Source organism: Engystomops pustulosus, chromosome 5 (assembly GCF_040894005.1).
Source record: "Engystomops pustulosus chromosome 5, aEngPut4.maternal, whole genome shotgun sequence".
In the NCBI taxonomy this organism is placed as follows: Eukaryota; Metazoa; Chordata; class Amphibia; order Anura; family Leptodactylidae; genus Engystomops; species Engystomops pustulosus.
Genome location: NC_092415.1, coordinates 57,732,446 through 57,757,954, shown reverse-complemented (window position 1 = coordinate 57,757,954; position 25,509 = coordinate 57,732,446). Strand labels below are relative to the sequence as shown.

The window sequence follows — 25,509 nt, the reverse complement described above, 5'->3', positions numbered from 1 at the left end:
GGTAGGAGGTAGGATTTGATAGCGGCTCTATCCCGTTGCTAGTGCTAGTGGAGGGGTGTTGGCGTGTATCCTTGAGTTCCCCAATGTCCCTTTTAGTTCTTCTTGGTTATACCATTGTGTGTATCAGAAGGGGGTCACCAGCTCCACAATTGCAGTTCTGGACATGTGTGTCATAACAAATTTCCTCCATTTTTGGGATTTTTTTTTTTAATGATAGCAAAGAATCAGAAGAAGAGTAAAATAATCGCAAATTAATTTACATGTTTCTGATTATCCTATTTTTGTCTAAAGAAACTCAATAAATCAATTAAAGGGAAAAAAAACTAAATATTTTTCACTTCCCAAAAAAACTGTTTATTTTTTTGAATGATGGCATAAATGAGGGCAAAAGCTTTCCTGAAATGCTTGTGAAACAGTGGATACAATACAGGCAGTTTCCGGGTAATGTACAAAATAGGTTCTTTAGGTTTGTTCTTCGGCTGAATTTGTATATAAGTCAGAACACATGAAACACATCACAAGAAGTCGTAATAAGAAGTACATATAAGGACAGCTGGAAAAACCCCATGCCCCTGCTGCAAAAACCCTGGGCATTAGGAGGTTAAACTCCCAGGGCTGTAATTTAGTTCTTATAGTCATGAAGCCAAAAACTGATAAAGTGCTGAGGTATTTAGATGTGTAGCAACAAATATCCCAGCCAATAAAGAAATACATGCAGTATTGTCAGATATAATTTTTTTCATTTGTTCAAAATTACATGTTTATGATTGTCCTATCGTTGTCTAAAAAACATGATTAATTCAAATAAAGGGAACAAGATTATAAACAATTGCATGAATCTAATTTTTTTAATGCTACCTAAAAAACTGTTTACTTTCTTAGATGAAAAATGATGGCGAAAGCTTTCCTGAAACGCCTGTGACACAGTGGATACAATACAGGGTTGATAGCTGAATTTAAATATAAAATCCAGACTGTGATATCGTACCAATAATACGGTATACAGTATCCACGGCAGGCAGTTCGGATACTAATAAGGAAAGTGTATGGAGCCCAACAAATAGCAAAAATGCAAACAAGTATTGCAAGAGATTTGGCCACTTTTTTATCCCTAGAGAGTTTAATGACTTGAATGTTGTAAGTATTGGAAACATTCTCCATTTTTGAACAGTCTTTTGTTTGAAAACATTTTTTCACTCTCTTCCTTAGCGCCAATGAAATATTCGTCATCTGATTGGCTGACAGATTCAGAGAGGTTGTTGGGCTGTGTGGTTTAACATGGATTTCTCCGATAGTAAATGGTGGAGGAGAAGACTGTTGTCTTTTCTTCCTGCTGCGTTTATTGATGTTCCAATAGATGCTCAGATTAAAGAATGAAATGCTTATTAATGGCAATATAAAATCAAAAGTAGATGTCCCCAAGTGAAAATACCAGGTGTCATAAAAGGCGGCCATGCATTCACTATCAGCCATTTCTTTATTGCCAAAAATTGCTTCCCAAAAAAGAATAGCTGGACCATAGAGTAAAAATGAAATTACCCAGATTGAAGTCATCTTGAGGGCGGTCTGACTGTGCCTTTTTTGTATAGAACGATATAGGACCTGCCAAATATAAAGATTATAGTTCACAAATATAAAAATAAGTACCGTAAGCTAAGTTATTTATTTTAACCAGTAAATCTAATTTTGCTGATATACGGCTTAGCCCTCTCCATAGCCGGTAAGTCTTTGTTGCATATTGCAGCAAACACTTACCAGTAACACCCGTGATCGGAGCTAGTACCTATCAGGGATGTTATCCCGTCGATCGCTGCAGGCAAAGCTACCGGCAGCTTCAAAAAGATGGAGGCGCCCATTGAAGATCGTCGCTCCCCGTGACGTCATTGGGGAGCGGCGATTGGATGTCATGACCAAAGACCCGGGGCTGTCTCGTTTTAACCCATTCCCCCAGCCCCCGATTTGCACATTGTAATGAATGAGGAGGAAAAGTATATGGTCGGATAAAGTAGTTAAAGCCCTAGGGGGGGTCTGAAAAATAGTAAAAAGTTTTTAAAAAATCATAATAAAAAACCTAAAAATTCAAATCACCCTCCTTTCTCTAGAAGTCATATAATTATAAATAAACAGTAAAAATCATAAACACATTAGGTTTTGAAAATGCCTGTAATATCTAAATATAATAACGGGTTTTCACTGCGTTTAACCCTGAAATGAAAAATAGCGCCAGAAGTCGAAAATGGCACTTTTTTGCCATTTTGAAAAATGTACAGTCCTAGAAATGGTAGCATTGAAAACATCATCAAAAGTCACAAAAAATTACACTACCCACAGCTCCATACACCAAAGCGCCAGAATTTGTCAAAATCAAAAAAAGTTTTGAATGTAAAAAAAAGTAAAAAGGAGGATTTAATTTATGTGAGATTTATGGGAAACAATTCTATATAACATAACCATCAATGTTATTTAGGTGTAAAAGGGCATCTAGTCCCTTCTTGAAGCTCGCTGCTGTCCGTGCTGTGACCAGCGCCTGAGGCAGGCTATTCCACAGATTGACAGCTCTCATAGTAAAAAAACCCTGTCACCTCTGGTGATTAAACCCTAAGAGGTCTGATGGAGCCATATACTGCAATATTAATGTATTGCAGTATAAGGGGATTTTCATGATGATCTATAACAGTGTGCCTGCCTCAGAAAAGGGCAGAAAACCCTACATGTTAAAAGACCAACCCAGAACACTTGCAGAGCTGCACAACTGGATCAAAAGATAACTTTTCACATGCTTGCTGGTACTGAATACTACTACCACCAGTTTTGCAGAATTAAAACTGCTGACAGATTCTGCAAATGTACAATTGCTTTTAACAACAGGAAAAATAAAAGCATTTCCAAAGTAATAAACTCATATACATGTGTACAACATTTCATATACATTTATACATATTTAATTTTAAACACATTAACCCTTTAACGCTCTGCGCCGTGGTTCGGAATGTATGAAGAGGGCTCACGGGCTGAGTCCTCTTCATACAAGGGTGGGAGTCATTGCATATTGCAGCAAACCCCCACTGCTAATAACCGCGGTCGGTGCTTACACCGATCGCGGCTATTAACCCGTCCTGCGGCATTTAAAAGACGGTGGCGCGTCTTTGATCGTCGATTGTCGCGGCAATCGGTTGCCATGGTAACCTTGGGTCTCCGTTTGACCCAAGGCTACATGGCTTCTGTAGATTCGTTACAATGAGCCAGTGGCTCATTGTAATGAATGACCTGCAAAAATGAAATATTATTGCAATACAGAAGTATTGCAGTATATGGTAGGACCGATCTGACTATCTAGGGTTAATGTACCCTAGATGGTCTAAGAAATAGTGAAAAAAAAGAAAAAGTTTAAAAAATAATAAAATATTAAAAATTCAAATCACCCCCCTTTCCCTAGAACTGATATAAAACATAATAAACAGTAAAAATCACAGACACATTAGGTATCGCCGCGTCCCAAAATGCCAGATCTATCAAAATGTAAAAACGGTTACGGCCGGCGTTGACCTCCGAGACGGGAAATGGCGCCCAAATGTCCGAAATGCGACTTTTACACCTTTTTACATCACATAAAAAATGGAATAAAAAGTGATCAAAATGTCGCACAGACCTCAAAATGATAGCAATGAAACACAGCTTTTTTTCTTTTTTGTACACATTCGATTAATTTTTGAAAATGTATTAAAACACAATAGAACCTGTATAAATTTGGTATCACCGCGTACCGAACCAAAGAATAAAGCTGAGGTGTTATTTGGAGCGCACAGTCAAAGTCGCAAAAACTGAGCCCACAAGAACGCGACCACGGTTTTTTTTTCAATTTTTCCACATTTGGAATTTTTTTCCAGCTTCGCAGTACACGGCATGTTAAAATAAATAACATCACAGGAAAGTAAAATTTGTTACGCACAAAATAAGCCCTCACACAGGTCTGTACACGGAAAACTGAAAAAGTTAGGGATTTTTGAAGGTGCAGAGCGAGAAATTAGCGAAAAAACCCTGCATCCTTAAGGGGTTAAACAAGATGTGTTGTCATTTACTTACTGCTTGTGTTACACACAGGAATCTATCATAACTGATTAGGACAATATTAAACGCAGAGGCTGTGCACATTGTATAATCCGCTATTAACCACAGTTTGCAGATGCTTTTTCCAAGCATCCATTTCCCAGAGAGTAAATACATTGTATACAGAGGAGTGACAAATGCACCTGAAGAAAAACATAAAATATATCACATTATACATAAAGGAAATATTATATCAAGGATAGAAAATTGTACTAAAGTGCAAATTTACAGGGAATGATAACAGAAAAGCCTAATCAGTGGTTGTTTATTACATTCATTATTAATTATTTTAATTAACAAAGACCATATTGTTATCTGTAAGACATGAGCATGGCTCCCCTCATTTGCTTAATGTGTTTTTTAATGACTAATGCTTCACAACTTGTGAGGCTGGCTAAAAGAATGGACACTTTTGTTTCCATTTATTGCAGTTACTGTCTTTTTTTTATTTGTTCATTCATTTTTCAGCTGCCTTTTTTATTCATATTATTGTTTATTTTCAGACCCTGCTCATTACCCATGCTAATAGTATGTTGTGCCTTCATTATGGAGGTATAGGAAAGGATCATCTAACCACAAGTTCAAAATGGTAAAGTGCAAACTTTGGAGAGGTTGGAAATGGAGACAAATTCTCAAATCTGTAGAATCCGTAGATTAACATACAAACAACTAAGCAGTGCACAATGTGGAGTCTCACATAAACAGGGTTTACACACAAATAAATTGTGAAGTTTCAAGGTAATAGTAAGGGTAGGATGTCAAAAATGTATAAGAAATTATAAGCTGAAGTTGCACTTAAACACAAGGAGGTGTTTACACAAAAATGGGAAAAATATAAAGGTTATAAATTAATAGTCTATTGGGACAAAATTATCAGTTAATATTAATTCATGGGCACAAAAAATATTAATTTAAGGGCACACAGAATGACAGGATATATAATTAACCCCATAAACTATGGAAGATGGATTTAAAAGAGTTAGCGACTTGTCAGAAATGTTCCCACAAGAAGGTGAGATTAGAACATGAATGGTGGGAGTATGTGATACTACAGGAATACAGAAAAAATATCTTTGATTTAATAGGGCAAATTTATAACATTTCATGGAATGTTAACTTCAAGTGTGCCATAGTAGGGGAGATATAGAAAGGAAAACAATGGGGAACATTTACTTAGGAAGTAGCACTAAAAGTCCTATTGCCGTGTATAATGCTGGCGACTCACTAAGATCGTGCGCCAGAAATCATGAATCTGTCACTTCCCCGCACTGGCCTGATAGAGTTCACCATCTTTTTTGTGGTGCTCCTTTAACATAGGACGTGCAACACAATTTTCAAGTTAAATACGTCACAGAGAAGACGGATTTTGTTGAGAATATTGGAACATATATTTGTCTGTGTTGTAAAAAGCACAAAGAGGTAGCGGTGCACCTTCTGATACATGTGTGCCACCTTCTTGGCCAAGATTGTCACCCCTCTGAGTCTCTGTGAGACTCCATAGCTCAGTGGTGGCGAACCTATGGCACGGGTGCCAGAGGTGGCACTCGGAGCCATTTCTGTGGGCACTCAGACCATCACCCCAGGACAGAGCTCACTAAATAGAACCAAATCCACCAAGTCCCAGGCAACTTAAGAGATGCTGCTCTCAGCATTATTTTAAAGCAGCGCTTCATTGGCTGTTAGGAACTGCGGGAAAAGTGAGAAGTGGTGACAGAACTGCAATATCTCTGGAGGTCATCCTGCTGGACCAACCATTTTTCCTCTACAGAGCGACCCTTGAGAGAAGCTACAACGAGAGTCTGAATTTGCTCTCCTTTCAACTGTATTGGTTGCCTCAGGGGACCAATACAATTGAAAGATTGGAAGAACAGGTAGCAATAAGTTACTGCTTAAAATGCCATGTTGGTACTTCACGGGAAAATAAGTGGATTTTGGTTGTAGTTTGGGCACTCTGTCTCCAAAAGGTTCGCCATCACTGCCATAGCTGCTCCATTAGGTGGATCTGTAATTATCTGCCAGTTACAGACCATTATACAGTAGATCTTCTGTAAAAAGCCAATATACTGCAATAAAGAAGTATTGCAGTATAAGTTGAGCATATTTTCAAAAATATAAAAAAAATAAAAATGTGTTCTTTCAAATCAGCCCCTAGAACTGATACAAAAAAAATAATCAGATAAACTCATTAACATGCTAGTTATTTCTGTAACGCAAAATACCCAATGCCCAATACTACAATTGCAAATTTTTTGCCATTTCGCAACATATAAAAATTTGAATAAAAAGTGATCAGAAGGTCATACAATCCTCAAAATGGTCAGCTCATTCTACAAAATATATTACAGCAATAAAATAAAATAAAATAAATCTGAAATAACTCCGGTATCCCTTTGATCATACCAACCCAAAGGATAAAGGAGAAATGTCATTAAGGCCTGTGTAGTGAAAGCTGTATAAACAGAGACCACAAGAAAATGGTTCAAATGAATTTTTTCTTCAATTTCATCCTATTCAGGTTTTATTTAAATACTGCCAGGAATTAAAATTTGTTACGCAGAAAACAATCCCTCAGGTAGTTCAGGGTAACAAAAGGATATGGCAAATACCATTAGATATACCTCTGCATTCACTTTAATGCTAAAAAGTATACCTGTCTTCTGTCATGCTTTTGCTATTTTAAATGTAAAAAAACGGTTGCATCCGCCTTCGTGTTGCCATGAAAGGGATTTTCTGAGAATTTTCCATTTCCAGCATTTCTCTGCCAATTGTTTTGCCAAAACTCTGAGCTAACAGAATCCACTACAACCAATCACTACCCCCAGTGGGTGCTGCAATGTTGCAGACGGACAACAGAGCAGGGTAAGTACCCATTCTCCTGGCCCCCATGAGAAACTGGGTCTTACACATAGCAGCTAACACACTTCAGCACAATTGCGGATCCCACTAAATCATGCGGCTGCTGATATCAGTCCTCATTCTGGAACTGAACACAGATTTGTTAATTGTTAATTCTTGGTCACAATCATTTTACATAACGATTTAAACGTTATCTTTATTTTCAGTTAAGTCAAAAACTTTACAGATCTCTGTTTCTCTCTATTTATTTTTTTTAAAAGTATTTATTTTTGCAGTTTTTTGAAATTTTATACAATTATAATAAACAAAACCGAAGAACAAGATTGTCTGTCACATATTTCCTTCCCCCCCATTACAGGATTATACAACAGCCATGGTAACAGTCAGGTTCTTGCTGCGTTCCAAAATTAACTGAGGGATATTACACAGTAAATGACAGCAGGATAATGCAGACAGACATCTTGATACAACACAAATAACTATTGACACATAGACAATCAGTCACACACACACACATACCAGCACGCTCAGTCTCCTTCATCATGGAGAGGAGTATATATCACACGTGATTATAAGGCTGTATGGGGAGTCGCGCACCATCTGGACCAGATGCGGTCAAACTTTTGGGGACACTTCCTGTTGGCATACAGGGACCGGTAGTGAGGAATGACACTGTTAATAAGTAATATCCATCTTTTTAATGGAGGGGGCTCCTGGTCCTTACAGGTCATCACCACCACTTTCCGGGCGTAGTATATGACAAACCTAAAGAAAATTTTATCATAGTGGCCATTGATAACTTCATTTATGATGCCGAGGAGACACACAGAGGGAGACAGTAAGCGTGGGAAGTCAAAGTGTAGATTTAGGAACTCCAGCACTTCGGACCAGAAGACATGAACCCTAGGGCAGGACCAGACACAATGCAGGAAGGATCCGACTTCAGCCTGACAGCGAAAGCATAGGTCATTGGGCATTGCTCCCATTCGGAATAATCTAGCAGGGGTGAAGTATACTCGATGGAGGAATTTAGATTGTATCAGGAAGTCCCTCGCACTCACTACAGATGTGAAGTAGGACAGTTCGACTTCCCTCCAGTCATCATCTGACAGGTCAGGGATATCCTGTCTCCAGCGTTCACAGGCTCTATCAAACGGTCTGGACTTTTGCTCTTGTAGGAGAGCATAGCACTGAGTGAGTGGCTTAGGGAGGTCCGGGGTACTCATCAGAGTCTCTAGTTTGGAGAATTTCACTGTCAGGCTAAAGGAGCCAAATTGGGCTTTGAATGCGTGTCGCAGTTGCGTGTAGTGGAAGCTGGCCGTGTTGGGAATAGTATGTCTCTCCCTTATCTCATTGAAGCTGAGTAATTCTGCTTCAGGAGATAATAGCTGGCCTACAAATTTCACCCCCGCCGCCCCCCACATTGTCCAGCCCGGGAGGGAGAGGAAGTGAGAGAGCCACGGATTGAGCCACAATGGAGTCCTGGGCGAGAGAGGGGGAGGGAAGCCTGTTTCTACCAGGGATTGCGCCCTACGCCAGCACACCGCTACCGTACGTAGGGGAAGTGGGGTATCAGATGGGGACTTATACCTGTACAGCAGGTTTGTAAGGGCCTCGTAGGAACCTACCAGGGCCCCAGCCAGTGCAGTAGCTGCATTACCCATGTCTATATCTATCCACCACTGAGCGTATACTAGCTGGGAAGCCAGGTAATAAAGATACAGATCCGCGGCAGCCAGTCCACCCCTAGACTTGGGAGCTTGAAGCAGCGCTAAACTGAATCGCGGGGCACTACTCTGCCAGTAGAAGGACCTGAGAATGCCGTCTATGCGTTTAAACAGGCTCTTAGGAAGTAGTATAGGACAAGCATGAAAAAGGTATAGAAATTTTGGGAGAAAAATCATTTTAAATATGTTAATATGCCCGTACAGAGACAAGGGGAGAGTGGACCAGGCTTTTAGACGCGATTCAGTTGCAGTTATCAGGGGTGTAATGTTTAACTCCGTAAATGCCTGGACCTTGCGTGACACCTGGACTCCCAGATATTTAAAGGTGGACACCACCCGGACTGGGACGGGGAGGGAGTGTACCCCTACATCAGATAAGGGAAAGAGGACCGATTTGTCCCAGTTAACCCGAAGGCCTGAGAACCCCCCATAACGTTCTATCAGGGACAGAAGGGATTCCAGAGAGGGGCCCACATCTCCAAGGTATACAAGTGTATCATCAGCATAGAGAGATACCTTTTCAATAATAGTTCCTCTAGTAATGCCCCTAATGCCCTCAGAGTGGCGGATCGCCACAGCAAGGGGTTCAATGGCGAGTGCAAAGAGAAGGGGAGATAGTGGGCAACCCTGCCTAGTGCCCCTGGCCATAGGGAGAGTAGGTGAGATATTAAGATTAGTCCGTACCCTAGCCTTAGGCTCGTTATACAGTAGCTTAACCAATGCTGTAAATCGAGGGCCAAAACCCATTCTAGGCAATAGGGTCCACAGATATGTCCATTCCACAGAGTCAAACGCCTTACAATTGTCTAAGGATAATATAAACCCAGGGTCTGGAGACCGCTCTGCCTCTGCTATGTTCAGGTGTAGTCTTTGTATATTTATGTCAGTTCCCCTCCCAGGCATAAAGCCTGTCTGGTCCGGGTGAACCAAGGATAATATTACTTTGTTAAGACTTGTTGCCAGAATTTTTGCTAGTATTTGAACATCTGAGTTTAGGAGGGAAATTGGACGGTATGAGTCGGGAAGCAGAGGGTCCTTGCCAGGCTTAGGAAGAACTACAATAAGGGCCTCTCGCATAGAATCAGGGAGGGAACCGCTGTCAAGCGCATCGGAGTACAGGCTAAGGAGATGGGGGACCAGAGTCTCACAGTTATCCCTATACCACTCACCTCCCAGCCCATCAAGTCCAGGTGTCTTACCGGGGGGCAACGATTGGATGGCCAGTTCCACCTCCTCCGCCGAGAGTGGGGCATCAAGCTCCGATGACTGTGCCGGTGTGAGCCTCCATAGTGGAAGACTGTCAAGGAATCCGGAGATCTCGACGGAAGAGGCGGACAATCTGGAGCTGTAAAGAGAAGAGTAGTATTCGTGAAATACCATGTTAATGGCCCGGGGTTCTGTGAGCAATGCTCCGTTACCATCGATAATAGAGGGAACGGAAGCACAGGGGCGTTCAGCCCGCGATAGATACGCAAGCAGCTTCCCGTTTTTATCTCCGAATTCAAAGATGGACGCTTCCCTGGCTAGCAGGCGCTTGCTGGTGCGCTCCTTCACTACAGCTAGATGGTTCCTCTGCGCCTGAGCCCAAGTCTTTTTATTCCCCGGAGTAGGTTTCTCTAGATAATCCTTTTCTGCAGTCACCAGTACAGCCGTCAGCCTTTCCTCCTGGGCATTTAAGGACTTCCTATGGCCATCTACCCCCGACATGAATGCCCCCCGCACCGAGGACTTATACGAGTCCCAGACTAGAAGAGGATCAGGATGGGTTAAGTGTACATCCCAGAACTCGCTGTGCGCTGCCCTAACAGTACTCTGGACCGCTGGGGATAGGAGCCAGGCCGGGTGCAGGCGCCATAAGCGGGAGTCGCTGGGGGGGCCTATAAGGAGACTGATGAGCAAGGCGGAGTGGTCTGATGCACTGCGCGGGCAATAGGATACTTGATCAACGTGCTGCAGCATGTCAGGGGAGACAAAGGCCAGGTCAATCCGAGGGAAGCTCTTATGAACAGAGGAATAGAATGAATATTCTCTCTCCTGAGGGTGCTTACAACGCCAAACATCGGCGAGGTCCAGAGAAGTGAGCCACTCATTCAGACGGACCGAGCCTGTGTCCAGGCCGCTTGTGCGATCTAGGGAGGGATTAGGGACTGCATTGAAGTCACCAATACAGAGTATCGGACTTGGAGGCATAGCAGCCAGCTTACTGGATATTAGGTACAATACAGCTGGATCAAAGAGAGGAGGGACATAAATAGACGCTATAGTAAAGGCAAAGCCCCACAAGGCGCAATGTACGATCACATACCGGCCAAAGTGATCCGGTGCTACCTGTATGACCTCTATGGGAAGCGCTTTGGATATGAGTATGGATACTCCCCTGGCGTAAACAGAGTAAGAGGAATGATAACCTCTAGCCACCCATGCCCGCTTCAGAGACAGGACTTTCTGACCCGTAAGGTGTGTCTCTTGGATACATACAATATGGGGGGCCTGACGCTTAATGACATCTAACATCAGGGCCCTCTTGAATTTGGAGTTAAGTCCCCTCACATTCCAGCTCATTACCTTAAGTGAAGACATCTTAGCGGAAGGGAAAGGGGTGTGGGGAAGGAGACGTGAGCAACCAAGCATTCATCCTTTCATACCACAAAGACATAGACAGACGGACAACAGTGAGCATAACAAATATAACCAGAACTGTACTAACAATCCCAAGAATACAAACCCCCTGTCTAACACCCTAACAGCAGTAGTGTAGACCTATACCCACTAACAGTCAAATAGTAGAACAGTGGTCCCTAACTCAAGACAAACCTACACCATTTGTCCCGGGACCTTCAACCCTTAGTTTCTCTCTATTTATATGCCTGTTAAAAATTTACTATGTCAATCCATCATTTTTTCCCATGTCTTTTTTCTACATTATGGATCACCCTAGAATACCTGCACTTACATATCTGCATAACCCTGATATACGCATCCTGTTCAAAAGCAAACAACCAAATATTCATTCTGCTATATACAAAGACATTCCCTTATATTCTGTATACTTCAAAATATCATGCTACCAGCTACTATGTACTTCCATATCAAATGCTAGAATAATATAAAGCGATTAGAATAATTTAATAAGATTCTTACCTATAATAAAATCACAAATGGCTAAGTTAAGAAGAAAGAAGTTGCTTTGAGTTCTAAGGCTCTTATCCATGATAAAAGCTATCATAACTAGAGTATTACCAAAAACTGTAACCATAATCAGTAAGCATATGAGCAGCTTTATCAGGCTCATAACATTTTCTGAAAACTGTGGCTCCATGTCAAAGGTCTCATTCACATATAGGACATCCAATTCACTCTTGTTATATAAGGCTATTCTTGTCATTATATTCTATGAGGGCTGTAGTATGTAAAAGCCATGTAGGATAAAGCCAAGTCTGGTTGACTAGCATCAGGAGAACTCCTCTGTATTAAGACAATGCAAAAAATACCAAGATATAGTTGAATTATGAGCTGCTTTTTATACCCGCTGCTAGTGAGCAGCCGCTGTATTCTATTGTTAGCTATAAATACACAAGAGAAAACAAAGGAATGCCAAGTGAATTAAGATTTAATTGTGAAAAGCACTTCAGATGTTCCCATTGCTGAAAGTGCCATTTCATGATAACAGCAATATATATATATATATATATATATATATATATATATATATATATATATATATATATATATATATGCTAGGTGTAGCTCTGGGGATAGTGAATAACTGCTCTTAGCTATAACAAAATAGAATGGGTTAGCAAAAAATATTTTATATGTATCAATCTCTCTCTCTGACTATCTCTAATTGTCTCTGATTGTCTCCGACTGTCTCTGTGACCATTTCTGTCTCTGACTTTCTCTGTATGTCTGTCTCTGACTGTCTCTGTCACTGACCATCTCTGTCTCCGACCGCCTCTGTCTCTGACTGACTCTGTCTGACTCTATCTCTGTCTGTTTTTGGCTGTCTCTCACAATCTCTGTCTCTGATTGTCTTTGACTGTATCTGTCTCTGACCGTTCTGTCTCCGGTGCAGATTCCTTTAGCAGACATACATATACACATAAACTCAGTTTTATATATTAGATATATAGTGAGGTTTTATGGTTGTGTTTTATGGATGTTTAAAGGACATTTACCACCAGGATGAAGGATTATAAAGCAAGCACACTGACATAGTGGTGTGTACCCCCTCTGGCAGGATCTGCTCTTCTTAAGCTTTTTATGCCCTGGTTTTTTAAAAAAAAAGGCTTTTAAAATTATGCAAATGAACCTTGGGGGATCCGGCTCCTTAGGTGTTAATGAAGCCTGGAGACCCTCAGGTTCATTTGCATAATTTACCCATCTGAGTAAAGGACCGCAAACGCACAGAAGCTGTGGGCTGGCATCCAGGAGCAGACAGATGAGTGGTTGCGGGCACTGAACCTTAAGCCTGATGAGGTGGCGAGCTACAAGTTCTCCATGAGTGAGAGAGATTTGTGCCATGCTGCAGTGATTCAAATATGTGACCAAAATGCTTAGTGCTGTTGAGGCCATCGTCAGTGCTACAATTCACATATTTTTCCTCCTAGAAATAACATTTCAGGCTATGGCAGAGGAGGAAGATGTCTCAGGCCAGGCCACACATGATTTGCTGGTCACACCGGCCAAGTACTCCATTGAACAGCCAGGGGACAGTTTTGGAGGCAGAAGAGGAGAAGGAGTTTTCCACACAATAGGATGGCACCCAGCATAGTCCACACTTCACAGGAGCATTGGCGGGAGAAGGCTTGTCCTTGCCTCTGGGGCAGCTTAACTCTCAATAGCCACTACATGTTCCAGTGCCTGCAAAATGATAGCAGAGTTGCCTGACTAGTCACCAGCAGGGTCAGTTTCCGTAGGCCCCTGGGCAACAGAGCCACAGTGGGCCCCTATGTAGTGAACTCACGTGTCGGCATTAAAAATTCAGAAACTAAAACTGTCTCCTGTATAAGGATGACATAGCATCTTTGATTCAACCACTAGAGTGTGATAGAAAAATGAGGGAGTACAAGTGCACTCTGGTAGAGGCATTACTGACAGAGTTTCCATCCTACATGGAAATCTTATAGGCAGCACAAGGCCAAGGAGAAGATGTAAGTCTCCAACACAGCAAGGGCTCCAGCAGCACCAGGGGAGGGAGAATTAGCATGGCCACAATGTGCACACCATGTTGAATGGTGAATGGATGTCGGTAACATTCACCACCATCGGATTTGGCCCACAGTACCAGGAGGCAGACTGTGATTCACATGTTGGTAAGTATCTTTCAACTTGTCTCCTGGTATTGGTGGGTTCTTTTCACTCAATCTCTGGGCTGGTAAATTGAACACATGGCCAGAGCTTGCCGTACATGCCTTGGAGTTGCTGGTCTGCCCTGCAGCAAGTGTTCTATCAGAGTGTGTATTCACTACCACCAGGAAGTGTCATCCCCGACAAGAAGAACCACCATTCACAGCGAATGTGAACATCCTTATGCTCATTAAAGATTTTGGCCACTTTTTTATATAAGTTGTCCATGTGCCTTTGCTGCCTTAATTCCTCTTGTGCTGTCTGCAGACTCTTTGTTTACATGTTTGAGCACTGATGAATAGGAGAAGCTGCAGCAGCAAAGTTATGGCTCATTCTACTCCACTATCCCTCTCCCTATTTCTGTCAGATAGGATGGACAGTGAAAATAGAGACACAGTGGGTTACAACATGAGGACAACAACCAAAAAAGAAAAGGGAGCCTCATTCGATATTATATGATAACAACTCTCAACCAAATATAATCAACAACCCAAGGAGAGTCGAAAAGACCATCAGAGATAAAATTAATGATATCTTTTATTATAAATACAATGCACAATATGCAGAAAATGATTCACATAGGGAAAGAAATAAGGGGAAGTACCACGAAAACCAAAAGCGTCCTGCAAACACCCCAGACCTATAGGTAAATGATAGTGTAAAGACCAAAGGGTCTAATATATAATAGATAATGCAGACGGGAACATAAATAAAAGGATAATTCCTTGGTAGGATCCTATGTGAAGTGGGGGACCGGAGGTACCATCCGGCTCCCGCAGTGCACAAAGTCAATTTTAGTCCTTACCCGTAAGCATGATGCTAGGTACAGTGGGGGTCCCCAGAAGACCAATAGGCTACACCCCTCTGCATTATCTATTATATATTAGACCCTTTGGTCTTTACACTATCATTTACCTATAGGTCTGGGGTGTTTGCAGGACGCTTATGGTTTTCGTGGTACTTCCCCTTATTTCTTTCCCTATGTGATTCATTTTCTGCATATTGTGCATTGTATTTATAATAAAAGATATCATTAATTTTTATCTCTGATGGTCTTTACAACATGAGGACAGCCTAGAGTAGTGAGAAAGAGAAAGTTGTGTATCTATACAGAGGGCAGCATGGTGAGAACAAGAAAAGGCCAACGATATGTATTCATGAGGGGGCGGTCAGAGGCACTGCTTCTCCCCCGGACCGCCCCTCCCACACCATATGCCGGCGGTGACTGCCGGGCTTCATGCGGCAGTCATCTCCTCTTGGGACCTCCTCCTTATGAATACGCTGGACCACTGTAAGCTTGGTCCGGCATTCTGAGGCTATGGCCCTGCAGTGTCTGGTAGCTTTATTGGAGGTTTTAACACTGCTAAAAATGGGGTATCATTTAATGCTTACTTTAGTAAGCAGTTCCTAGTGCATTTTTTAGGGTGACAGGTCCACTGTAATCCACCACTGGTGTCTGAATACCCATAGCATCATATACTACAGAGAGAATAACTGCGTCTAGATATAGTGTCTTATAGCACAGTGAGAATAACTGCAACTGGATACCCATAACACCTTCTACATCAGTGAAATAAATTTTATTTGGTTTATCTTTAATTTCTTTAGTTTATATTATTTTAATAATTTTCCCTACCAGATGTTTTTGGAGGGTATTTGCTTTGCCATTACCCCTATTGTGTAGCCCTCTACCCCTCGTTAGCCCCATTTCACTGCCAATTTTAGGAAAGTTCGGGTCCCTGTTGATTTCAATGGGGTTCAGATTAAGTTCAGATTACAGACTCGAATGTTCGGGTGATATTGTTACATTTCAACGGGTTCACTTAACACTGCTGAGGAGCAAAGAATTGTTGCAATTTTTGGAGAAGCAACCTGGGCATCTTGAACAGCAAAATCCCCATATACTGCAATATAGTAACAGTAGTATTGCAGTATATGGGGGGGGGGGGGGAGTGATTAGACACCCTAGGATTCAATTAAAAAAAGTTTTAAAAACCTTACAAAAATACTAAAAGTTCAATTCACCCCCCATTCCCTAGAACAGGCATCCCAAAATGCCTGTTCTTTCAAAATATAAAAACGTTTATTTCCGGTGGTGAACCCCATAACAGAAAACAGTGGCCAAATGTCAGTATCACCTCTTTTTCGCCATTTTGCATCATATAAAATTTTGAATAAAAAATTATCAAAAGTTTGTACAGCCCCAAGTTGGAAGTAATGAAAACATCATCTTGTCCCGCAAAAAAATGACACCTTACATAGCTCCATACACCAAAGTATGAAAAAGTTATAAGCAACAGAATTGGCCAAAATCAAGAGTAAAATCAGAATTGGGTAAAATCTATTAAAACATACAGTATACACTTGGGTATGAGCCAAGTTTACAGCACAATTTTTGTGCTGAATATTCCCCACTCGGCTCCGCTTCCACTTTCATGTTTGCGGCAGGTCTGCGACGGCTCCGTCTACGGGGCCTGGTGCTGGCGCCGGCCTAAAGAAAGAAGAGGTGCTGACCACGGATCTGCCGCGGACCTGCCGCGAACATGAAAGTGGAAGCGGAGCTGCCCGTCCCGTCGGAATGGTGAGTACTGAGTTTTTTATGGGCTAGCCGGCTATACACTCACCGGCCACTTTTGCCGACAAATCTGCGGCAACTGTGTGATGCCATCATGTCAATATGGGCCAAAATATCTGAGGAATGCTTCCAGCACCTTGTTGAATCTATGCCACGAAGAATTGAGGCAGTTCTGAAGGCAAAAGGGGGTTCAACCCGTTACTAGCATGGTGTACCTAATAAAGTGGCCGGTGAGTGTATATTATATACTGGGGGCTGCCTGTATACTAAAGGGGGCTGGCAGGCTGTATAAAACAGAGGGCTGGCAGGCTATATATTACAGGGGGCTGGTAGGCTGTATACTACTGGGGGCTGGCTGGCTGTACACTACAGGGTGCTGGCTGTATACTACAGGAAACTGGCTGTATACTACAGGGGGCTGGCAGGCTGTATACTACAGGGGGCTGGCTGGCTATATACTACAGTGGGCTGGCTGGCTATATACTACAGTGGGCTGGCAGGCTGTATACTACTGGGGGCTGGCAGGCTGTATACTACTGGGAGATGGCAGGCTGTATACTACTGGGAACTGGCAGACTGTATACTACTGGGGGATGGCAGGCTGTATACTACTGGGAGCTGGCAGGCTGTATACTACTGGGGGCTGGCTGGCTATATACTACAGGGGGCTTGCTGGTTATATACTGGGGAGGCGGTGACCAATGCATTTCCTACCCTCGGCTTATACTCAAGTCAATAGGTTTTTCCAGTTTTTTGTGTTAAAATTAGGGGTCTCGGCTAATAATCGGTCGGCTTTTTTTGAGTATATACGGTAATAAAAATATACATTTGGTATCACTGTCATTGTACCAAATCAAAGAATAAATCTTAGATGTAATTTGGAGTGCACTGTTAAAGCTGTAAAAACCGAGCCCACAAGAAAATGAAGCATGTGTTTTTTTGCCAATACACCACATTGGAATTTTTTTCCAGCATTGAAAATTAAATACCATCACTAGGAAGGACAATTTTTGAAAACAAGCTCTTAGACAGCTCTACATGGAGAAATAAAAAAAGTTATGGATTTTTGAGGATGGGGAGCAAAAAATGGAAACCGAATAACGAAAAAGGCCAGCGCCGTTAAGGGTGAGTTAAAGTTGGGTGACAGCTTCAGCAATGCAATAATATGTTGGAAGAGACATTTAAGTTGCACTCTGACTTTGCAGTCCTATATCATACCTACGTCCTATATCATATCTACTTATCTACACAAACCTTCCACCAGCTGATGAGAACTTCATCAGGGCTGGAGCTCACAGCATTGTCATTATCCTTTTCTACAGTAGCTGCAGGCTGACTTAAAATAACTCTAAATGACATTGGCCCACATTTTTTAAAAATAGTGCATAGTGCACTGTAGAGTGTGCAGTGTGCGACAGATTCATAAAATATGTCACACAGCCTTTATGAATCTGACGCCCCCTGCACTGCTCCGGCAGAATGCACCTTTTCTTTGGTTCACTTTGTTCATGCTGCAGAATTGTGGCACAAACAATTGTGGCTCACGCTGGACAGAATTTTGGTGCACGGTCCGAATAACCCCTCAGAGGCCCTTGTGGTGTACATTTTTTCTGTCTTGTTACACACAGTGCAGCCTCGACACAATATTGGCGCAGACACTTTATAATTACAGGTGCATGCAGTTTGCAGGTTCATACTACTGCAAAGTCAGACAGAAAACTGGCGCAAACACTTTAATTAATGCAGGCCATTATTTTTTATACCTGTGCCCCTTGCATTTCATATTATCGGCTGAAATGTCCTGGTGTGTACAAACCTTCATGTATACATTCCTTGTTCTCAAACACACTGCCTGGATATCATTAACTTGTATGACTCTCCTTGGAGAGGGAATTCAATAAAGATTTGTATATTTTTATATATTTTCTATTATTTATTTCCTCTCAAATCCTTTTCCTAGTTGTGGTATGAGCATTTACATGCACAATAGTTACTGGCAAAAAACTACTTCTTATCATCAATCCAAGAACACAAGCATCATAGCTTATAGTAAAAACGGATAAATATGCAAACACCTTTTCCATGATAGGATAAGGAAAATCCCCCAGAATACCAGTATCTACCAGTAGAGGATCAATGACTGTAGGTCTCCAAACACCTTAAAAGTGACCTTAATTGTCAAAGTCTCCGTAAGTAGAGCCCTTACTTCCTGACCCTAAGCCAAAGCCTCTCACTCAGTTCCTTACACTGTACTGAAGAGATTCAAACACATCGAACTAGTGCGGTCTACATCTGGGAAACCGTTCCTTTTGGAATAGATACACTGTTTTGGCTTTTTTCTGGCATCATGTAATTAGGCTTCCTGAAAGTGATGTTAAGGGGGGCTGCCTTTTATGGTGGCTAAGAGGCTTTTCCTTATGTTTTCCTTATCCCATGCCGGAAAATGTATCTGCATGCTTTCCACAATCTTCCAGCAGTCGGGGATAAGTTAATATCACTTAAAACGTTTAGTTGAGAAAAAGTTATTTCTGTTTATCTATGTTATGAATATATTAAGTATGAATATATTAAAAAAATATAAATTGTATTTTCTTATTATGCTACCCATTTCTTGAAACCCATTTGTAAAAGTAACTTGAAGGCTTTTCGAAAACTTTTATGACACAATGGATATAATATAGGGTTAATTGTTGAGTTCAAATATAATATCCAGACTGTGATATCATACCAGTAAAGGGCTACACAGTTGTTTTGACATGTCCTGTCAATTGTGACCAGGAACGTATATGGAGCCCAACAAGCAGTAAAAACAGAAACCAGAATTGCCAGTGATTTAGCTATTTTTTTGTCTCTGGAGAGCCTAATGACAAAAATTGTATTGGGAATATTTTCAACTTGGGTGGTAGAAGAGACCTTTGGGCCTGGCCTATGGGATTTTTCAAATTGCTTAGTTAAATGCAAAGTAATATTCTTTATCTCTGTTTCACGAGTAGATGGCAGCATCATATTACTCGATATGATGAATGGCTTCATGTCTTTCATCTTTCTTCCTGATCTTTCATGAGTAGAAGATTGTCTTTTCTTCCTGCTCCGTTTAGTGATACTCCAGTAGATGCTTAGATTAAAAAACGATATACTTATCAATGGAAGGAAAAAATCAAAAACAGATGTTGTCAAGTGAAAGTACCAGGTGTTAAAGAATCCAGATATACACACATCCTCTTCAATGTGGCTCTCACCAAAAGCAGTTTCCCAAAACAGAATTGATGGGCTGTAGAGAAGGAAAGACATTACCCAGACTGTAGCCATCTTTAGAACAGTCATGCTGTGCCTTTTCTGAAGAGAACGATAACGAACCTATTAAAAAAAAAAAACATTAATATTCTCACTCAAGTGAAAATCACATTGATATTATTAAGTGGATACTATGGCAATTCATTTGGTAAAACTATTTATTTGAGGAAAATATGGATAGTAATTCACTTACAGCTGTCAAATCAGAGACAATGCTTTCAAAATATGAACATTAGTCAATGTGCTCAATGCCGGCACAAACACTGGGTGTACCTGGGCAACTCCTGGGGCCCAGGGTTCCTGGGGGGGGGGCCACATGAGGCTGTACATAAGAAATAAATGGGGTGAGGGGGTCGGTATCTAATGAATCCATAGGGGGTGAGGGGGCTTTATATAAAATAACATTGAGGGGGATGTTTGGCATGATAAACTAGGGAATATTTTAGGAAACAGGAGATTGTTTTAGTTTCTGAATTTTTAATGCCACCACGTGAGTTCACTGTAAACAGGTCTACTAAGGCTCCGTCGCCCAGGGGCCTACTGGGGCTGATCACTCCAAATCCCACTCCAGGCAGCCAGTTATATCTCATGCAGGGACAGCAACAGTATAAAAATGTAGTATTATGGTCATTCAGATGACTGAATCAAAGAACAAGACTTTTTTTTTGTACATTCTCGCACTCATCATATGAACCACTCATGCAACCAGGTGGTAAAGAAAATGACCTTTACGGAGAGGGCACTTCAGTTGTCAGTGCATAAATGTGTTAATTCCTGCTCTTCCCTGCAGAGAGGTCTGGGACTAAACCATTTAACTGGACCGCTTGTCACTATAAGTGGTGATAACTTTGTTTTCAAATTACCGTAGTTGAAAATTTGGGGTTCTAAATTCTCTTCTTTTGAGGAAGGTTGTTACAGCAACAAACTAACATTTTCTGAATGTCTGCTTTACCTTGACATGGTTTTATATGTGTCCTCTCATTTTTCTGTTGGGAAATTTAGAATTTTGGGTGTAAAAGTTATCCCATTATAGAAACAAAACTCTTCAACATATAAAAAACAACTTTAAGAAGTTTGTTAACCCTTTAGGTATTTCACAGAGGTTAAAACAAAATGTACAAAAGTACAATGGAATGTACAAATTATAATTTTTTTAGACAGTACATTTTGGCCCAAAAATAAAACATTCACAATGGATTAAAGGATGAAAAGCTCCACAAGGTTTGATATCCAATTTCTCCCGAGTATGTGGATACCTTGATTTGGTGGTAAACTGCTGTATTGGCACACGGCCGGGAATAGAATGGAAGGAGTGGCTTTCAGAGCAGATTTACAGACGGACCATAGGGCTGCCCTGGAAATGATTTAGTGGTAAATAATTTTGTAAATTGTAAAACTAAGTTTGTAGTTCATGTCATAACCCAGCTCTCTCACTGTGTGTCTGGAATGCTCTTTAGTTTTGCGTGCAGCGAATAAAAGGTCTTTGGATCGTAGACAGTAAGTGCATGTCTTTATTTTTGTTTACATCGATATTTTGGGGCTATTGCCTGGTAATCATAACACCTACACCAGTGATGGCGAACCTATGGCACGGGTGCCAGAGGTGGCACTCAGAGCCCTTTCTGTGGGCACCCAGGCCATCACCAGAGAGGACTCTAGGTATCTTCCTGCAGTCCCAGAGCTATTTTAAAGTGACAGTTCTACCTGGGACTACTGGAGGTGTGGGAAGGTATCATTGTAGCTCCTGCTCCGGCCCTGACAGTTTTTCCTGTTTATGGGACCCTGGAGGGAAGCTACACTGATCATCCAAATTTCTCCTATTTTCTGCTTTATTAGTGTCCTCAGGTGCTGGTATGAATGTAAGCTGTGACAGAGAAGGGAGTATAAATCACAAGTAAAATTTCCGTGTTGGCACTTTGCGATAAAAAAGTGGGTCTTGGTTGTAGTGTGGGCACTCGGTCTCTAAAAGGTTCGCCATCACTGACCTACACCTTCATACCTAGACATCTAACTGGACTGTTTTGCTGGGAGGCAGATCAGGATAGTGATGACCCTACAACTCTTGTACCTTGTCATTTAAAGAACTATTCTGAATTTATACAAGCATACAAAAATATATTACGGTAAACCCTGTTCAGTTATAAACAGAATTAGAAGAATTACAAAATTATACTTAAAATTAAAAATTTTCTTAATTATATTATACATCGAACATGAGCAAAACAAAATACTGCACTTACAGCCTGGGTTACTGAAAAGAATCTGTCAAAGCTGATTAGGACAATATTAAATACTGAGGCTGTAGACATTGTATAGTCAGCGACTAACCACAATTTGCAGAGATATCTTCCAAGTTTCCATTTTCTAGTCAACATGTACTGTAAAAATATGGGTGTGTTAAAAGCACCTGAAACATAGTTAAATAAGTGTCACAAGGTTTCGTCCAAACAGGTCATTGTTTCTCAAAGTACTTTTTTTCTAGTTCACTTAAAAGTAATAAAACTTTTTGGGGATTAAAATAACAGAAAACTCCTCTTGCGTACACAAGTTCGTAGGGACAGTAATTGAAACTATCCAAATGATAATTTTCAATATAAATATGTTTCTAAAGGCCCTATTGACCTACATGGAAGAGAGGGCCCCCTTTGATGCCAAAGAGCTTTCATACAAGAATCCTGCTGCTTACATTTTTGACAATAAGGTTTTATTCCTACCAGCAATTTTACTGAAATTGACCAGTGTTCTTATTAACCCACACATTAGACACCCCAGATGAAAACATTTGTAATTGTTAATATGTTAAATATTTATGGATGCCATAGATAGGTTTCCTCATTCAAGATTCTACAAAGCAGAAGGAGTACGTACAATAATGCAATTTTGGGTATGTAAGGTTGGTTTCTTCTAGTTGAAGGGAGCTCATATGTTGTTCTAGCACAAGGGGCAAATGTTTTCTGTGTTTGCTCCTGTCTAGGTAACCTAGATCTTCATATGTATAAATGTGCACTGTATGTATTTTTGCATGTAAATATCTTTTTTTTTCCAAAAATTGACATCAAGAATTTTGATAAAGGTGAGGAATGATAATTCATTTTAGATTACAAATGTAAGCAAGATGAGTAAGACTATGAAGCACATTTACTTACTCGTCCGACAAAGTTCCCCAAAAGTGCATTGTCTGACGATAATGCACTCTGCGGCAATTCACTACGATCATGCGCCTGATATCCTGAATGTGTCGCTTCCCCGCTCAGGTCCGACGGAGTTCACTTTCTTCTTCCTGGTGCATGTAAGTGCATTGTCTTGGAACACAATATGAAAGTGAAATCCCATGCTCAGTCCTAATCCGTTGGATCAACCGATGGCACGCCACCCAATTTCTGTTGCATGAAAGCCAGCACAGCTGCGCCAAAAATCGATTGCGTGCAACACAATGCCAGCACAGACCCCTTTTAAATACCTGTCACAGCGGCGTAACACCTGAAAATGACGGAAAGTCCGACGAAAGTGCGCCTGTGGCCCCAAGTAAATAAGCCCCTACATGTAACAAAAGAGTAGACACTTACCAATAAAAAAGTCACAGATGGCTAAATTGAGGAGAAAGAAGTTGCTTTGTGTTCTAAGCCTCTTGTCTACAATAAATGCTACCATAACCAGAGTGTTACCAATGATGGTGAGAGAAATGCAAAGAGACAATATGATAACTACAAACACTTTCATAACTGGTGAATATTGTATCTCCAAGGGATCTGTCTCATTAAGAATCAATAGATGGGTATTGTTATATAGAGGGCCATATAGCATTGTTAAAAAATCCAGAATTAGTGAGTCACGTATAAAAGAGAAGAGTTCAGATTGTGTGGTACGGGGCACATCTAGAACGACACACATCTACACATTGGTCTCTCTTACATCTTTTATACATGCTTTAAACAATGGAATCCCTAGATACTTTGCTACTCCGTTTACTCATATTATGACAGAGATAAAATTGTTATTTCCCTGTTGTATTCTTATTTTTCTTTGTCACTGTCACCTCCTGGACTATAATAATTGACAATAAAATATTAAATAATACATTTTTATGCTTTTTTTTGTATGCTTTTGGTTTATATTCTTTAAGTTTTACAATAACAATGTTATGCTTGTGGTATATTAATTAATTTTACAATTAAGGGGTTTAACAGAGGTTTAACGCATCAGTTCTAAATCCTATTGACATCATTGTAAATTTTATTTCATCCATTATGTCAACGGATGACAGAACATTTACTTTTTAAGTGACACGTTAAACCTCTATTCTTTACTTTTTTTTAACTGTTTTAAGGAACGGAGGAAAGGAACGGTAGTGTGAAATGAGCCTAAGGAAATTACCACATTTCTAAAAAGCTACAGGGGGGTCTGTAACAAGGAATAAATAGCATTTTATGGGGGATAAATTATACAAATTTATAACGTATTATTGTTAAATTAATAATTGGTAGTAGATTACATATTATCATAGTAGTGAATTATGCATGAAATGGGGCAAGGCTATTTAGTCTGTACATACTCAACCTGGGAGGTGGGATCTATATATGTGGATATGTGGGGGGGGGGGGGGGTAACTACAGTAAAGTGCTACGGAATTGATGGCTATATAAATAAAGATTATTAATATTATTATAACTATACAACAAGCTGTATACAGTATAATTAAACTGCAAAGCGTCTGTCTATAGAGGCTGGACTTAAATTAAACTATGGGGCAGCTGTTTATGGGGCACAGACTATAACTAGGCTGGGAGGATGTATTTGCAATGCTGTATATGATTTAACTGCGGGTATCTGATTATAGGGGCAAAGCTTTATTTAAACTGGAGGATCTTTGCATGGGAGCTGTATATAATTTGATATTTAATTGGGGAGTCTGTATATGGGGTTGTGTATTGAGACAGGCAGCACAGTCACCTCACATGCTGTGCTGCCTGCGCCAGGACACTGACATCCCAAAAGACAACGTGGAAGGGGTGCATCCTGGGAGTAGGAGAAGGTGAGTATGGTTTTACTATTTTTCTGTGGATTGTATATATACGTAGTAGTATTTACCTGGGGGGCTGAATATAATAATCACTAGGGGGAATAATATAGTAATTACCTGGGGGGGCTGTATATATATATATATATATATATATATATATATATATGTATATATATATATATATGAGTATAGTATCACTGGAGGCAATATATAACAGTTACTGTGGGGCTTTATATAGTAATTACCTGGGGGGACTGTATACAGTAATCACTTTAGGTATTATATAATAATCACTGAGGGGGCTGTTTATAATAATTACTTGTGGGGGCTGTATATAATAATCACTGGGGGGCTTAATATAGTAAATACCTGGGGAGCTGTATCAAGTAATCACAGGAGGGGTTGTATATATTAATCACTGGGGGGGCTGTATATTGTAATCACTGGAGGGTCTGTATGTCTTAATCACTGGGGGGTTTATATAGTAATCACTGGAGGCTGTATATAGTAATTACTGGGGGGCTGTATATAAGAATTACTTGGGGGCTGCATATATTAATCTCTGGGGGCTGCATATAATA

General features: G+C 40.7%; 2 protein-coding genes across 2 annotated transcripts; both read right to left on the bottom strand.

Moving 5' to 3' along the window:
* Positions 1 to 870: 870 nt before the first annotated feature.
* LOC140134113 (histamine H3 receptor-like) lies at positions 871 to 12,075 on the bottom strand. Its single transcript, XM_072154745.1, has 3 exons — positions 11,832 to 12,075; positions 4,084 to 4,250; positions 871 to 1,602 (listed from the first exon to the last, which is right to left on the bottom strand). Exons 1-3 carry the CDS (start codon positions 12,073 to 12,075, stop codon positions 871 to 873), a joined length of 1,143 nt encoding a protein of 380 aa, XP_072010846.1.
* On the bottom strand, positions 12,075 to 23,712 carry LOC140134112 (histamine H3 receptor-like). Its single transcript, XM_072154744.1, has 4 exons — positions 23,475 to 23,712; positions 22,149 to 22,315; positions 19,528 to 19,971; positions 12,075 to 12,155 (listed from the first exon to the last, which is right to left on the bottom strand). The coding sequence occupies exons 1-4, from the start codon at positions 23,710 to 23,712 to the stop codon at positions 12,075 to 12,077; spliced, it is 930 nt and encodes a 309-aa protein (XP_072010845.1).
* Between the last annotated feature and the right edge of the window lie 1,797 nt (positions 23,713 to 25,509).

Excerpts from the sequence above, each read along its gene's own strand:
- LOC140134112 (XM_072154744.1), bottom strand. The coding sequence starts at position 23,712 with ATGCTATATGGCCCTCTATATAACAATACCCATCTATTGATTCTTAAT. Across the intron at positions 22,316-23,474 it reads CATCTGTGACTTTTTTATTG|GTGCTTTTAACACACCCATA; the intron begins GTAAGTGTCTAC and ends ACTATGTTTCAG. Across the intron at positions 12,156-19,527 it reads CCCATAGGCCAGGCCCAAAG|AGGAGTTCTCCTGATGCTAG; the intron begins GTCTCTTCTACC and ends GTCTTAATACAG.
- LOC140134113 (XM_072154745.1), bottom strand. The coding sequence starts at position 12,075 with ATGACAAGAATAGCCTTATATAACAAGAGTGAATTGGATGTCCTATAT. Across the intron at positions 4,251-11,831 it reads CATTTGTGATTTTATTATAG|GTGCATTTGTCACTCCTCTG; the intron begins GTAAGAATCTTA and ends GTTTTTCTTCAG. Across the intron at positions 1,603-4,083 it reads TCCTGTGTGTAACACAAGCA|GTCCTATATCGTTCTATACA; the intron begins GTAAGTAAATGA and ends TATATTTGGCAG.